This window comes from Dromiciops gliroides, chromosome 1 (genome assembly GCF_019393635.1).
Source record: "Dromiciops gliroides isolate mDroGli1 chromosome 1, mDroGli1.pri, whole genome shotgun sequence".
Taxonomy (NCBI): Eukaryota; Metazoa; Chordata; class Mammalia; order Microbiotheria; family Microbiotheriidae; genus Dromiciops; species Dromiciops gliroides.
Genome location: NC_057861.1, coordinates 73,345,492 through 73,362,326, shown reverse-complemented (window position 1 = coordinate 73,362,326; position 16,835 = coordinate 73,345,492). Strand labels below are relative to the sequence as shown.

The window sequence follows — 16,835 nt, the reverse complement described above, 5'->3', positions numbered from 1 at the left end:
ATATCTCCTATCACCTTGTTACCCCCAAGTTTGACCCCAAGAAGGTCATCAGTTTACAAAAAGGATCACCTCTTGGAAAATAAAAGTGTTCTGCATCACCAGAGAATATTCCTCAGGCTCTGTCACGTCACAAAATTTTACAACACAGCGGCCTTGCACATCTTTGAAATCCACAATAGCTTCTTCATCACTCCAGTATAATAGGTTGATATCCTCAGAAAATGTGTTTGTCGTACATTTGTGGGTATTCTCTGGTCTGTAAGAGGTGAAGTCTTTATTGTAAGATACTGCTAGAGAAAGTAGACAGCTATAATATGTTATTTTGTGTGTCAGTGCATAAGAGGGAAGAGTGCCAAAAAAAAAAAAACAAAAAACCCCAACCTGCCCTCAATCTCTACTGGCCCTACATATGGGCTCCAACCCCCTACCCACCATTTGTTTCTCAGAAGGGATCATTTCAGGATGCCCCACTGAAGAGGCGCATTACCTAGAAAGGGCTACCCTTTCTTAGTCATGCATATGTTATATTAGCTGTCTGGTGGGTCTGACAATGATTGGAATCCTAATGGAAATGGGATGTGTATGGCAAGAGTTAGGATTGTATGCACACATGTGAAGTCAGAACAGAGCAAGGAATGAGAGGCCCTGACGTCTGGGGCCTAGTTGGATATTACAGTAGGTAGCCCTGAGCAGTTAATTATAGAAAGCATGAGGATACTAGAGCTTAATTGGGTTTTGTTTTTGTTTAAGAAATGGAGAAGAGAGGAGAAAGCCAACAGAAGAGTGCTATCAACTTCAAATTTTGCCTAAGGTTGACCCTGAAGACATACACCATGAAGGATCTGTTGTCCTTAAAATTCAGTGGGCGATTGCAGGGAACAAATGATAAAGCGTGCTACTCACTTTCTGACAGAGATGATAGATTCAAGGTGCAAAATAAGAAACATTCAGACACATCCAATGTGGGAACTTGTTTTGCCCAACTGTGCACGTGTATTAAATATTAGCTTTCTTCACGCCTATTTCCCATTGGAAGGTGGTAAGAGAGAGAGGGGAAGACAAAGATAACAAAACAAAAAAAAGGTGGGGGAGAGTCATAGAAGTGGGTGTTTTTTTTAATGCACAGAAGGAAATATAAGCAAATGTTTAAGTTACCTGTATAATTTATCATAGAGTTTATAAATAAAATTAAACTGTTCTGATCAAATGGGATACCACCATCACCACCAAGCAGACACAGACCTTTGCTACCTCCTTACACAACCAGCCTGGTGTACTTATTCAGATTTAGGAATGTGAGAGCAATAACAGGATAACAACCTGCTTGGCAAGTTGAGTTCACAGGAATCCACCCCCCATCCCCAACACATAGGGGTTATTTTGAAGTGGCATTTGACATTAATGCAAATGGCATCCTCAATATTTCTGCTGTGGAGTAGAGTACAGGCAAGGGGAACAAGAGCACCATCACCAATGACAAAGGTTGTCTGAGCAGAGAAGACACTGAGCATATAGTTCAGGAGGCTGAGAAATACAAGGTTGAAGATGAGAAACAGAGGCAACATGTCTTCTAAGAATTATCTTGAATCTTATGCTTTCAACATGAAGATTACCATAGAGGATGAAAAACTCCAAGGCAAAATGGTAATGACAAACAGAAGATCCTTGGCAAGTGTAATGAAATAATCAACTGGCTGGATAAGAACCAGGTTGATGAGAGGAAGGATTTGACCATAAGCAGAAAGAATTGGAGAAGGTCTACAACATCATCATTACTAGCTATATCAGAGTACAGGATACACAGAAGGAGGCATGCCTAGTGGGTTCCCAGGGATGCAGCAGCCCCATCTAGAAGTGCTTCTTCTGGGCTCACTGTTGAAGAGGTAAAATTAAACATTCCAGAAGAAAGAACATTCTACACAGCTTTCCAAAAATTGAAGGACTCAAATCTGTAGCCAAGGAAGTAGTCATTTTAAAGTAACATTTGGAGTAGAGCTAAGATGGTGGAGTAAGGGCAAAGACTCACTTGATCTTTCCCAAATTCCCCCCCCCAAAGAACTTTAAAATAATGCCTCAAAATGAATTCTAGAGTGGCAGAACCAATAAAAAGATGGTGTGAAACAATTTTCCAGCCCAAGAGAACTTAGAAAGTCAGCAGGAAAAGTCCATTTTCACTGGGGTAAGAGTAGAGCACAGTCCAGCAAAGGTCAAGCTAACAGCAAGCACTTGGGGGGCTTCTCAAGGTCTCAGCCACAGGTAGGAAGGAGGTCAGACAACTGGTCAAAAGGGGATTACAAAGAACCCTTTGCTGGAAACTGGGTGCATTGCCATAAGTGGTTCCAAGTCACAGTTCCAGGGTGGAAAAGAATGTTTGTGGTGACTCACATACCAGAGCACAGGACAGGAAAGTAGTAACCACATCTCTCCTTAGATCAGACCACCTTGGAAGAACTGAAAACTTAGATCCTCAAAACTATCTCTGAAAAAAGTGAAGCACAAAAAAACATGAAGCTTGGAATAGAGCCTCCTCTACCCTAGGAGTAGAGCCCAACTTCAACATGAAGTGAAAAATCAAGAAATAGGTTGAAAAAATGTGTGCAGAGAGAGAGAGAGAGAGAGAGAGAGAGAGAGAGAGAGAGAGAGAGAGAGAGAGGGAGAAGTGGACAATGTTGCACTTTATCCATCTTGTTAAGAAGTAGAAGCACAGTCCTGGAGACTAGGATCTATTTGAAATTGGAAAAATTAAGATTTGTAGCTGCCACCTACCTGTAGAATTTGTTAACCTTGAGTTTGATATCTGTTCCATCATTTCTTTCATCACAGAAAATTTCTTTGATTCGGCCAATGCGATATGGCTGAAGGACATGCTGGTTACTTCCCTTAATATAATCTGATTGTTTTCTAAAGTATTCTGGGTATTGGTCCTCATTCACTGACTCTTTCAACTTTTTGATTCTAAATGGAGGAGGCTCGATGCTGCAGAGAATAAGAAAGCCTTATTGTAGCACGATTAAAATAAAATACTATGCTTTTAAACATTGACAAAACTCTCCTTTGTCTTATTGGCATGGTCCAAAGATATTCTGTCATAAGACCTTTTAAAGCCAATACGGACTACCAATAAAAAGGTGTTGAATAGACTTAGTCCATGAGCTATTACCTGCAGGAAAGAAAAACAGTTAAATCTATTTTATTATCAGCCAGACTTTAGAATTTAGAATTCCGTGATAGAGATGCTATTCTATAGTCTCGAGACAGTGGTCAAAATAGCTCAGCAGTACTTTCACAGGGGGCTATCAGCGACTGTGTTGACTCCTATTCAGAGGATTGTCATTTTTTGGTATTAAGTTGACCAAGGTCCATCAGCTAAGTCAGGATATGTTCTGAATCTTGGGGGTGGGGGCAGGACAATCCTATAACAAGTACTTTGCTGATTCTCAGTTGGACTGGATTCAGTGGCACAAATGACAACTTTATGATTTTTTAAATGTCTAAGTAGGTCTTCTTTCTTGGGTAAGGTCTCAAGAGTTCACACTATTGGGGCAGCTAGGTGCACAGTGGATAAGCACTGACCCTGGATTCAGGAGAACCAGAGTTCAAATCCAGGTTCATACACTTGACACTTATTAGCTGTGTGACCCTGGGCAAGTCACTTAACCCTCATTGCCCTACCCCCCCCCCCAAAAAAGAGTTAACACTATTGATTTGATTGGTTTTTATCTGGTCAGTCAATAAGCATTTAGTAAACACTGTGTTCTAGGCACTGTGCTAAAGGCTTGGAATACAAATAGAAGCAGACAGACATACTACCCTCAAGAAGCTTACATTCTTATGGTAGGATGAACGTTTTATCTGATTTAAGTGAAACTCTAATTTCCTTCAGGTTTCAAAGAAACTCTATCCCAGCAAGAGTTCATTGGGTCTCTAGAAGGATCTGTCCTCTAGAGTCCTTCACTCACACCTTGGACATGGATAGGACATAGGACCCATAGCCCTGAGACACGTGATTTACATTGGCTGAAGAAACTTTTCTAATATTGCCCTCCCAAAATGGCAACAGGAGTAGTTAGAAAAGAAACTTATACATTTAAAACTCTGACTTGGCTATTTCACTCCCAAGTCCTGGTTTCTTCAGGAATCAAAAGGAAATAACCCCTCATACACCATCCAGAGTGGTCAAACACAATAATTGCATTCATGTGTGTGGAGAAAGTGCTACATAACAGCTAAACATTTATATAGCACCTACTATATGTCAGGCACTGTGCTAAGCACTTCCCAATTAGTATTTCATTTGATCCTCGCAAGGACCCTCAGAGGTAGACATTGACCACCAGAAAAGGTCAAATTCCGAGTCCTGTTGCTCAATTTCACCATTGCTCTTTTATACAAATTCTAATCAGAGCCAGTTCTTCAGGGAATCCTAACTGCTTGGATTTATTTTTGACGTTACATAATACTTGATAGGAGCTGCCCAAGATATGTAAAGGTAATCTATGCCAAGTTCAAAAATGATTCCTGATATTGGACAGATACTACAAACCAATGCTTTCCCATCATGACTGTCACAGAGATACCCAATCAGATAAGTTAAAATAAGTGAATACTAACAGAAATCCAAAAGCCTCAGGCATTAAGAAAATACTATCTCCTCTCCTGTACTGTACACCATTGTGCGTTGCCAGGTTGTAGAATATTTTGCCTTCGACTTCCTCTAGAGGCTCAAAGACGCTGCGAGTTGCCATTTCTCTCATTTCAGACTGACGGACACAGCTTGCACAGAATCTGAAAGCAAGGAAAAAGACACTTGGTGGTCAAGCTAAAGATTTAAGTGGAGGAGAAAGGAGAATAAGCATCCAACTGTTTTTAACTAGAGCTTTTCACACCCTCCCAACCTTGATTAATGTGGCTAAAAAAAATGTTCCATCTGCTCCTTTATGAAGTGAAAATGCCTCTAGTTCCCAAATCAAAGGTATAAAGAATTCTTAGGTACCTCTATTGAATCAATTTTGTAAAATAGATATGAATTTATGTAAGCAGGTAAGACATAGAAGTAATTGAAGAGAAATTAATTGGTCTCCTGTGGGGATTAGATAAGACAGAAAACTGGTTTGTAATCAGAAATTCTAACAGGAAGCCAACCTGGTTGTTGAGCTGGATAAGCCTCCAAGAGGGAATTGTTTAGGATGGGGGGGGGGAGAGAAACATTCTTATGGAATAATATCCCTGATCTTCTAGGGGAATTTTTAATAAAAACTGTTCTTACAGATTGAAGCATACTATTTTCACGTATGTAGATTGTTGGGGTTTTTTTTAGTCGTTTATTGTGTTTTTTCCCTTTTGTTCTGATTCTTCTCTTATATCATGACTAATGTGGAAATATGATTAACATGAATGTAATTTCTAATCTATATCAGGTTGCCTGCTGGCTTTAGGAGGAGGGAGGGAAAGAAGGGTGGGGGAAAATTTGGAACTCAATCTTTTTAAAATGAATGTTGAAAGCTATCTTTACATGTAAATGGAAAAAATAAAATACTGAGAAAAAACTGTTCTAATTATAGTACATCAGTAACTAGAGTAACTAGGTGGCACAGTAGTTAAAGCATAGGACTTATAGTCAGAAAGACCCGAGTTCAAATCTAACCTCAGACACTTACTAACCATGAGACCCTGGGCAAGTCATTTAACCCTGTCTGCCTCAGGTTTCCTCATCTGTAAAATGAGCTGGAACGAAGTGGATAGAGTACCGGCCCTGGAGTCAGGAGTACCTGAGTTCAAATCAGGCCTCAGACACTTAACACTTACTAGCTGTGTGACCCTGGGCAAGTCACTTAACCCTAATTGCCTCACTAAAAAAAAAAAAAAAAAAAGAGCTGGAGAAGGAAATGGCAAACCACTCCAGTATCTTTGATAACAAAACCCAAAAATGTCCGTCACAAAGAATTGGACCCCCACTGAACATATGAACAACAAATATCTCCTCTCCAAAAAAGGAGAATTTGTCTGGCTAGCTGATAATCACTTTGGGAGTAGGAGAAAAACCATTGTGGATGAGTGCTCATCAACAGTACTAGAACCTACACATACAGATTCTTCAGGGTTACCTCTAGAACCCTAATGGGAACAGTAACCAACTATGGTTCTGGGAGACCCTGCTCACCAGTGCCGTGGGGATGGGTAAAATAAACCTCGGTGGGGGTAGTTCCTTTTCACCAGAGGTAGGCAACAACTTTAGGAACTGTTAAATCCCCTTTGCTATCCTGGTATGTGCCTGATAACTTTTTTCTCTTGAGATTTTCATCAATGTCTATCTTGTTCCCAGAAGCCTATAGCTTTGTGATGGTACAAAGGAGCCTTTGACAGTGTGAACATTCATTCTGGTAGACCTCACCCATACTCGTTTTCCTCTGGAGTTTCAATCTTTGGAGGAGTCCTCAACCCTTGCATAGTCTGGGGTCATACCACATCTGGTAGAAATAGGTTTTGCCATCAGTCTTCAATCATTTTGAGCTCTACTTCTGACCCCCCCTGTGGAAATTTTTTTAAAGTCATTTTTTTTCCTTCCATGCATCGAGTTAGAATTTTTAAAGTTATCATAACTAACTCGAACACCCATGCTAAAATCATAAGGTTTGTGCTTACCTCCATGGACCAGTTTTCTGAGGGAGCTTTATAAATAACATTCACTTTGCTATGGATATAGCAGAGCTGCATATCCTCACATTCATCTACCAAGAAGAGCTCCAGAGGGTCTGACGTTGCCCCAAGGACAGTATCTGCCCCAGTACAGAACCAGTGAGCATGAAACATCTGTTCGTTGTCTTCTTGCCACAATGCAGTGATTCTAGAATCAGAAAGACAAAGTCAGATCTTTAATTTAGCATACCGTGCCCTTTCAAAGCAAAGGTTCTTCCTTCCCCACTTAAGTGGTATAATTCTTGAATAGAAGTAATAACTATGAGAAATAAATTCAAAGCATGAATATAAGCAAAGAAGAGACTTATCTCCAGTTGCTGATGTGATTTCTGTAGGTGCCCCCAAGTCAGCTAAGAACCTAAAAATAGCAGGCTACCAAAAGACAATCACTACCATCCAAATATAGTATTTCCATATAGCCATCACAGAATCCAGGAGGAAGTGATAGGAAGAAAAGTCCTATTCAGACCAACTACAAATATACAAGGTATCTGAGAATCCATCTACCAAGACATTGAATGCTTATAAATACATTATATATTATATGTGTATATATTCACACTCTTTAAAGAGATTAAAAAAATACAAACAATCTTGAGGTTTCACCTTAATTCCTGCAACTGGCAAAGATGACAAGAACTGTGGGATGATAGGCATACTAATACATTGTTGGTGAAGTTGTGAAATGGTATAACCATTGTGAAAACAATTTGGAATTATTCAACTAAAATGATTTAAATGTTCAGACACTTTGAACCAGAAACTCCCAGTACTAAAACTTATACCCCAAAGAAGTCATTGATAAGACCCCATATACACCAAAACATTTATAGAACCATTTTGTGATAGAAAAGAATTGACAGGGGGCAGCTAGATGGTGCAGTGGTTAAAGCACCGGCCCTGGATTCAGGAGTACCTGAGTTCAAATCCGGCCTCAGACCAACTTAACACTTACTAGCTGGTGACCCTGGGCAAGTCACTTAACCCCCATTGCCCCCGCAAAAAAAAAAAAAAAGAAAAGAATTGACCAAAAGAAAAGAAAAGAAAAGAAAATTGAAACAAAATAGAAACTCTTCAAATGGAGAATTTCTAAAAAAAGATTTTTGTGGTACATGAATATAATGGTATATTACTGTGCTGTGAGAAATGATGTGTATGATGAATACAGGGAAGCAAGGAAGTATCTACATGAATTGATACAGAGTGAACTAAGCAGAGCCAAGAAAACACACAATAACTATAATAACATAAATGGAAGAACTGCACACCAAAAAAAAAATCAGAAGCTAATGTAACAAAATTATAAAAGATTAAGCATGACTTGAATGAAGAGATTATGAGAGAACATCCCCAACTCATCTCTTCATGGATGTAGGAAGTCCATAGGTGCTATACCATTGCTCACATTTTTTAGAGTTTTTTCAATATGTTGATCAGTTGTGTTGATTTTTCTTCTTTGTGTCTTTTAAAAAAAGACAATTTGTTATTTAAGATAGCTCTTTGTGAGGGGACTCTGGGATAGCTCTGATTATATAAAAAATCATCAATAAACTTATTTTGAAAGAATAAAAAATAAAAAATGACTTAAAGACATTCAGCACTGTATGGTTAGGCTGTGCCCACATGCTACAAATGTTCAATAATACCTAGGTTTACAGATTTAGTCATATGCTAAATTACCAAAGGAACATTCTTCAGTTAGACAAAAAAATCATTCCTATAATCTCAAGATGGCCTGGGGGAGTTGGAAAATGCTCCCAGATTTCTAATTACTTAATAAAGCTGTAAACTATTTGGCACCAATTTTAAAAAACTCAAATAGTTCAAAGAATCTAAACAAGGAATACTAAACAGAACTCAATTACTTAGTCTTCAACGAACCCAGAAATACTTTTCGGGGAAGAACTCCTTAGCTGACAAGAATTACTGTTAAAACTGGAAAGCAATTTAGCAAAATTATATAAATGTTTAGGCAACATCTTGTGCCCACAACAAAAATAGATATACTAGAACACTAGAAGGTTTTACCCTTGAAATGTTATAAGATAGAACAGAATCCTTGTGACGACTGGGGGAAGGTTTTTAGCTAGGCAGTTACAAAGATAAATTAGAGATATTTTTATGTGAAATCAAAAAACTGCCTATACCAACAAAGCCAAAGCCACTAGGACAAGAGGGAAAGAAGTCAATATCTTTTCATCAAGTATTTTATATCTAAAATATGTAGTGACCCTGGCAAACATAAACCCCATAACCATTCCCCAATAAATGGTCAAAGAATATGATTTTTAAAAAAGAGTTACTTAAGTGTTTTCCCTGCCCAAGAAATATGTCTAAACACTTGGAATGGGGAATACACAGCATGGGGAAAAAAATAACTGGAGATGAGGCATAAGATACAAACCTAGCTAGCCATAATGGTTTAGTGGGGTCATCAGGACTGATGGTTACGCAATCTCCTACTTCCAGTTTTTCGGAGTTAACGAATACCTTCTTATAGTAGTTTCTCTCTCCGTCCTGTAAAATAATATCACCAGATACCCAATTTTGTATTAATTCAGTAGAAAGCTTCAAGAATTCTGCTTCTGATCCCATATTGGATGGTCTTCTTTCTCTATCTCTTATAGAAGTTGAGAATTTATAGCTGTCCTTTCCAATTTAAAAGGCTCAGGATCGCAATTGCCAGATGCCAAAAAGTGATATGGGCCCATTTCTGAAATGGATTGGTTTGATGTCTAAGACAAATATTTCTTCTCCCCAGCTACGTATACGGTATGGAAGAAAGCCTTGCTCCCCCTTCCCCCTCAAAACAAATGTTCTGAAGTAACCTTCATTAAACAAATAATTTAGTGTCCCAAAGGAAGACTGGCACTCAACCAAGTTCCTTACTCTACTGCCAACTCTGATGCAAATAACCCAAAAGGAAAGAAGAGTTAATTTTCTAAGAAGTTGAAAAACAAAGCAAAACAAAACTTGGCAGCCCAGAAAACCCTCATTTAAATTCATCTTAATTCCATTTCTATGGCTATTCACTTTGTCTGAAATAAGGTTTGATTTTTTTTTAATTATCAATAGCAAGTTGATCTCATCGTACACCCTTCTCCCCTTCATTTGTACAGGTCAATATAAGGTTTGTAAAATATTTTCCTTACAACAATTCCTGTGAGGTAGATAATGCAAGGATTATCCCCATTTTTGTTTAAAGGTGTACTGACAGAGCTGGTGAGCCAAGTGACAGAACTTCAAAGAAGGATAGATGGGCCATGGGCTAGCACTATTTTTATGGCAGAGGCTTTGTAATAGCCTACAAAGATACTACTCGGCAGTTATGCAACCTTAGGGTTAAAAGGAATGGGTTAAATTTGGCATGATGTCTTTTGTTAAAAAAAAAAAAAAGTAACCACTGATAATTTTCTAAATATTACATTGATTGGAGCTCCAATCCAGAAGATCTTAGTCTTGTTCGTTTCTTTTCTTCGGTTCGTATGTTTTCTTGGGTATTCTTCTATAAGAACATCCTCATCGAGTTCTTCTTCATCCTCTTCTGCCTCTTTCACAGCTAGATTTGGGCACCTAGAAGATCACCAGTACTCATGTTTAGTTTTGAGAGTGGTCTCTGGAAATTGTGACCATCAATAATCTGACTAGGTTTTTTTTTTCCTTTTAAGTCTTTATATAAATAGACATCATGGCTAAAGAACTGGAGAATTGACCTCAAAGTTGGAAACACCTGGGTTCAAGTCTTGTCTCATACCCAAGGTATGACCTTTGGCAAGTCACTTTCAGTTCTCTAGACATCTTTGTAAGATTATAAGTTGCTAAGAAACCTACACTGGTAGAAGTTTCTAATACCAATGACATCACAGGTTTATTTCCCAACTTTTTGTTATTTTTTTTTTAAATAAAAGTCTTATCGAGGAATGTCATACTGATCTCACTCCACATGCTTCCCTGGGAACGCATTGCCAGGGCACCAGGTTCTCAAAGCTTCTACTAGCTGAGTAAGGATGAACACTAGCGTATCCTACCACACTGTACAGCCTTCAAATAGAGACCCAAGGATGGGCTACAAACTGATGATCTAAGGCCAGCCTAGTTGAGAGAATCCACCCCCCATGTTTATCCTCAGGATAAAGTCTTTACAGACAGTTCTTGAACACTGTAGAATCAGCTTTAGAACTGGAAGGGACATTCAAAGGTCATCTACTCCAGTCCCCTCATTTTATGAGAAAGGAAATGGAGGTCCAGAGATGTTAAGTGATTTGTTCACAGGTCACACACTGGGTGACTTAGACAGTACTTGGGACCCAAATACAGTATTCTATCCACTGCATCTTGCCATTTGCTAAGGCATAAAAAGACCACCAACTTCATTGGTGAAAGGAATATCCATGACATAGGTGACTATCAAGGAAACCCAGATTGTTACAAACTTACCTTCTTCGTAGGCAAGCCTGCTTGCTGCGCCCGCTGCCACCAAATTTAACCATATCCTTGCAGGCTGTGCATATTCCACAATCAGCCTGTTGGCAAACCTAAAAGAAGCAAGGGTATCTATAGTGAATAAACCATAACTAATAAAATTTATATTAAAATTTTACATATGTCTATATTTCTATTATATCTTGTACCGTGTGTGTGTGTGTGTGTGTGTGTGTGTGTGTGTGTGTGTGTGTGTGTGTGTGTGTATGTATGTCTTTCTTGGTCTGGAGTGGCAACAGTGACTTGGAAAATCATCTTGAGACTCATTCTAAAGTCCTCTTTGGGAATGGATTGGTCTCATTTTCCAGAGTAGAGTTGTTCACATCGTATGTCTGGATCTCCTTGGGCTGTCTGGTAAAACCTATGGACCTCTTCTCATAAGAATGATTTTAAATGCATGAAGTATAGAAGATTTCAAAGAAAACCAATTATATTGGAATAAAGATGTAATTTCCCCCCTATCCACATTCCCCCGAAACCTATAGAATCCTTCAAATGATGATTCTAGATGAACAAATCTCTCATCCTTTTGTGAGGAGATCCTTTGGCTGGGGCTGGGGGGGGGAGGGGCACAAAAAGTGGTGATCAAATAGAGAGATACAGACCCCAGGTTAAAAACTGTTCTAGACCACTTAGTACATTTGGGTTTTTTTTTTTTGAAGTTGTATGATACTGTCATTCAAGATTCCAAGATTAATAGATAACACATACACCCCAACCCTTTCCTTAACCATAAGCATCCTAGTTTGTTTTGTGGGCACTGGGATGCCCCAAAATGGTCGATTACATATTAACTAAGCTTTTAGGTAGCTGTTTTTAAGCAAATTGATGGCATAGTGGATAGAAAGGTGCACCTGGAGTCAGGAAGACATTGGTCAAATCTCTGCTTCAGTCTATTAGTAGCTATGTAACCCTGGGCAAATTACTTCGCCCCAGTTTATCTCAGTTTCCTCATTTATAAAGTGGGGATCATGATAGTGCCAGCCTCCCAACGTTGTTGTGAGGATCAAATGAGATAGTGTGCTTAGCACAGTGCCTGACACATAGTAGGCACTTAATAAATGCTCATTCCCCTTTTCTTCCCTATTTTTCATATCAATGTTTGAGAAGTTTGTTCATTCAGAACCACAGAACCATAGTTTGTAATAAATAACCTGCATATATCCATTCAACATTTAACATAGGGATATCTATGTGACCTAGAGATACAATGCCACCAAAAAAAAAAAAATGCAAGAAAGGAGACCCAAGTCTCCCTTATAACTATGATGTCAGTGGGTGAAATTCTTAAAGGATAGAGATGCATTCCAGTTACATGGAACTGCATGAAAGTCATTATTAACCATGTGAGCAGCTAACTTGGAATCAGAAAGACTCTTCTTCATGAGTTCAGATCTGGCCTCAGACACTAGCTGTGTGACCCTGGGCAAGTCACTTAACCCTGTTTGCCCCAGTTGCTCATCTATAAAATGAGCAAGACAAAGAAATGATAAACTTCTCTAGTATCTTCACCAAGGAGATCCCCATATGGGATCATAAAGACTTGGACAAAATGGAAACAACTGAACAATGTTGTTAGCCAGAAGGAAAAAAAAAAGCCAAATGTGTTCAAATGTGTGGAAGGTAGGGGGTTGAGGGAGCTATAGTTAGCCTTTATAATTTCTTTACCTCCAATTCTGTGATTCCCTGGTATTAGGATTCCTTTGACAGCTTCTTAGCTAGTCTCTGTCTACAATCCTTTCACTTTTTAACTATAGTGATAGCACTGTCTTTATTCTTTGTCACCACCCTACGCCAAAGGATTTTAGTGTTGAAATGTTTATGCCCTCTGGCCTAGAGATCTCACTACTATGCATGTGCCCCAAGGAAGATGAAGATAAAAACCAAAAGGTCTCATTTATATAAGAGTATTCAGAGTAATATTTGCTGAGGCAAAAACTGAAAGCAAGGTAGATGCCCATAGACGGAATGAATAAACTATTTGTGCTTCACAAAAGATGATGAAAGTGACCAATGCAGAGAAGCATAGGAAGATTTATATAAACTGATTTAAATTCAAGTAGAGGACCAGGAAAACTTAGCACATACACAAACCCCAAGTAAATGGAAAGAACAACCAAAACAGGATTTTTGTGGAAAGGCTCCATGTACACCAATATATTTATAGCAGTACTTTAAGTGGTAGCAAAGGATTGAAAGCCAAATAGATGCCCATTGATTGAGGGAATGGCTAAACAAGTTGTGGTATGTAAATGAAATAGAATATTACTATGTTATAAGAAATGACAACCATGATAAACATAGAGAAGCATGCTACCTGATGCAGAGTGAAGTAAGCAGAACCAAGAAAATAAGACGTACACACAAAATCAAAAGTGAATGTTGGGGGGCAGCTAGATGGCACAGTGGATAGAGCACCGGCCCTGGATTGGGGAGGACCCGAGTTCAAATCAGGCCTCAGACACTTGACACTTACTAGCTGTGTGACCCTGGGCAAGTCACTTAACCCCCATTGCCCCGCAAAAACAAAAAACAAAAAACAAAAACAGAGTTCGCAATCTAAAGGGAGGACACAATATGCAGATAACTACATACAAGCTACATGAAGGATACATTTATGTGGTATGCCAGTTTTTTTCTTAAGATTATCCTGTAGGAGATTCTACAGGGAAAATGTCATACTGCCTGATGAGCTACTAAAGCCAATTGATCGGCCTTAACTGTTATAAGGGAGAATGCCCCAAAAAAGTAGCAGATGTAAAAGCCAGAGATGTATGGGACAGAAGGATTCTCCACAAACCAAGTTAAATGTACATTACCTCACAGATACCACAGCGCCAACGCTTCACCAAAGACTCTACATCTTCTTTTCCCTTCTTGTCAATTTCCTCCGAGAAGACACTATCAAAAATCTGGTAGACAAGATTGGTGGTGGTGGCTTTGGTGGGAGTTTTCCCCTTTTTCCCTTTGGTAGTGTGCTGCATGGCTTGCCGCCTTGCAGCTCGTCTAAGAGGCAGAAGAGACAGGGACAGACACACACACACACACACACACACACACACACACACACACACACACCACGGAAGCAAAATGAAAAGTATGTTTTGGTCCATGGGTAACAAAGGGTCAACATGCTAACAACATTCAAAGAACAAAATACAGCCCAATAAGGAAGGAATTGAGGAGAAAAAAGCCTATTCTTCTAGATAACTAGTATTTTTTTTTCTACAATGAGAAGATAGGTCTATTTTATTTCATCTAAACCACAATTAGGCCAGAAAGATCATATCTTATCATATTCTACCCAGAATGGGTTACAGGGGAGTTAGAAGGTTTATCCCAATATGCCAATGCCAGGGAAGCGGACATAAACTTCCATCTTCCCCTAGAACAGGTGTTCTCAACCTTCTTTGTATCATGGATCCCTTGGGCAGTCTAGTAAAGCCCATGAACCCCTATTCAGAATAAGGATTTTTTTCACTGAAATTTTATAATTGAAGGAAATGCTAAGGTTTCAATTAAAGGTTAGTGAAAAAAATCAAGATGTAAAATTTTCCCCATCAGAGTTCATGTGCCCTTTGGGAAGATTCCCAACTAAAGCTAATTTGATCAAATTTATTCCCATGCTGATAACTTACCTGATTTTAAAGCATAGTTTGCAAAATGAAGTTTACTCTATGTACCTGCTAGTGATCAGTAATGATGCTGGAGAATAAATAAGATTACTTTCAGAGGGGAAAGGTACTACTAGAACAGAATGTCACATATATGATCTAGGGTCCCTATAATTTTGTGAGAAGATGGCATGGGGTTCATCTATGTTGGGAGAAAGATTTTTCTAGAAGTGACTGATCCCCCCTTTTCCCCCTTTTCCCCCGTTATACCACTAACACACAAATAATGTATTTTAGCCAAGTTAACAAAAAAGGTGAATGCCAAATGCTGGAGGTGCTGTGGGAAAATAGGCACACTAATGCATTCTTGGTGGATCTGAATTGTTCCAGCTAGTTTGGAAAGCAATTTGAAATTATGACTAAATAGCTATTAAACTATTCATGCTGTTTGACCCAGTGATCCCACTAGGTATACTCAAGTTATATTTATAACAACTCTTTATTGGTGGCAAAGAACTGGAAACTGAAGGAATGCCCATCAACCAGGGGATGGCCGAACAAATTTCAGTAAGTGTGATGAATGCTATTGTTCTATAAGAAATGAAAAAGAATGGGGGAAGAATAGCTAGGTGGCACAGTGGATAAAGCACCAGTCCTGGATTCAGGAGGACCTGAATTCAAATCTGGCCTGAGACACTTGACACTTACTAGCTGTGTGACCCTGGGCAAGTCACTTAACCCTCATTGCCATGCCCCCCCCCAAAGAAAGATAGTTCTAGAAAAAACTGGGAAGACTTGTATGAATTTATATCAAGTGAAGCAAGCAAAACCTGGAGAACAATTTATATATGATAACAATACTAAAAGGACAAACAACTTCAAAAGGAGTTAGAAACCCTGATACAATGGAACCAATAATAATTCTAAAGAATTTCATGATGAAACAACCTACCCTACTAGAGAGGGAAACGATGGATTCAGAGTGCAGATTGAAGTGTGTGTGTGTGTGTGTGTGTGTGTGTGTGTGTGTGTGTGTGTGTGTGTGTGTAAAATACACACATATGTATGTGCACAAAGGTATACTTACACAATTGATCATGATTGATGTGGAAATGTGTTTTGCTTGACTATACATTTTCATAACAGGTTTGGGTTTCCCCCACCCCTTCCTTAATGATGAAGGCAGGAGAGGTAGGATGGAAAGAATTCAAAACTGAAAATAAAATTGAATCTAGAAAAAAATAAGTTAAAAACTAAATGATCTAAGAGGTTACATTGCTTACCTTTGTCCCAGGGTAACACCAGCTAAGCTAATCACTTCTCTCATGCAGGGTGCAATAATGATAGGCTCCTCATAAACGTCTCTGGCCTCATCATAACTTTGTACTTGATCAACTATAAATTGGGAATGACGAAGAAGGGAATCCTCTGTGAATCGACTAAAATTCAGCCCAGGAGGAGGAATTGTTGACTTTATAAAAGAAAGAAAGTAAAATGTTGGGTGGAGGGGAGAGAAGAGACAGGAGTCAAGAATGAACCATTTTCCTTCGTCAGAAAAGGAATCATACTATATCTTATTTTTAGTTGGGGGTGGGGGGAGCGGGAATCCATACCAAGCCCCAAAGGAGTTACCCTGGGACAATATTTGAACTTCTCCATTTTGATTTTCAAACTAGAAAAACAGGAACATTTGAAAGCTCAAAGTTGTACTGCAACTTTCTAAAGAATCTCCATAGGAGAGTGTTAAGGACTTGGGGCACTCACTTCTATCTCACAGATAAGGTCTTCATAAGAGGCATTAGAATTTGTCTGCAAAAATTCCACAACTGTTTTACTCAGATACATCTTCTCATGCATCAGTGAAAAGATGGGGTCATATTCCTCACTGGGTTCCATCAGAATATAATCAGCAAAACCTGGAAGAGTGGAATTTTTAAGGATGCATCAAGAGAAATTATATCATGGGGCAGCTAGATGGCACAGTGGATAAAGCACCGGCCCTGGATTCAGGAGGACCTGAGTTCAAATCTGACCTCAGATACT

General features: G+C 38.9%; 1 protein-coding gene across 1 annotated transcript in view; it reads right to left on the bottom strand.

Annotated features, from left to right (window-relative positions):
- LOC122745599 (DNA (cytosine-5)-methyltransferase 1-like) overlaps nt 1-16,835 on the bottom strand; it is a 42,589-nt gene that overhangs the window by 14,214 nt on the left and 11,540 nt on the right. The window contains 14 exon segments of the mRNA XM_043990971.1: nt 70-256; nt 2,767-2,955; nt 4,454-4,470; nt 4,608-4,785; nt 6,392-6,453; nt 6,456-6,491; nt 6,493-6,528; nt 6,643-6,844; nt 9,101-9,213; nt 10,122-10,269; nt 11,134-11,231; nt 13,998-14,184; nt 16,076-16,263; nt 16,557-16,708. Coding sequence (XP_043846906.1) covers nt 70-256; nt 2,767-2,955; nt 4,454-4,470; nt 4,608-4,785; nt 6,392-6,453; nt 6,456-6,491; nt 6,493-6,528; nt 6,643-6,844; nt 9,101-9,213; nt 10,122-10,269; nt 11,134-11,231; nt 13,998-14,184; nt 16,076-16,263; nt 16,557-16,708 — 1,793 coding nt within the window.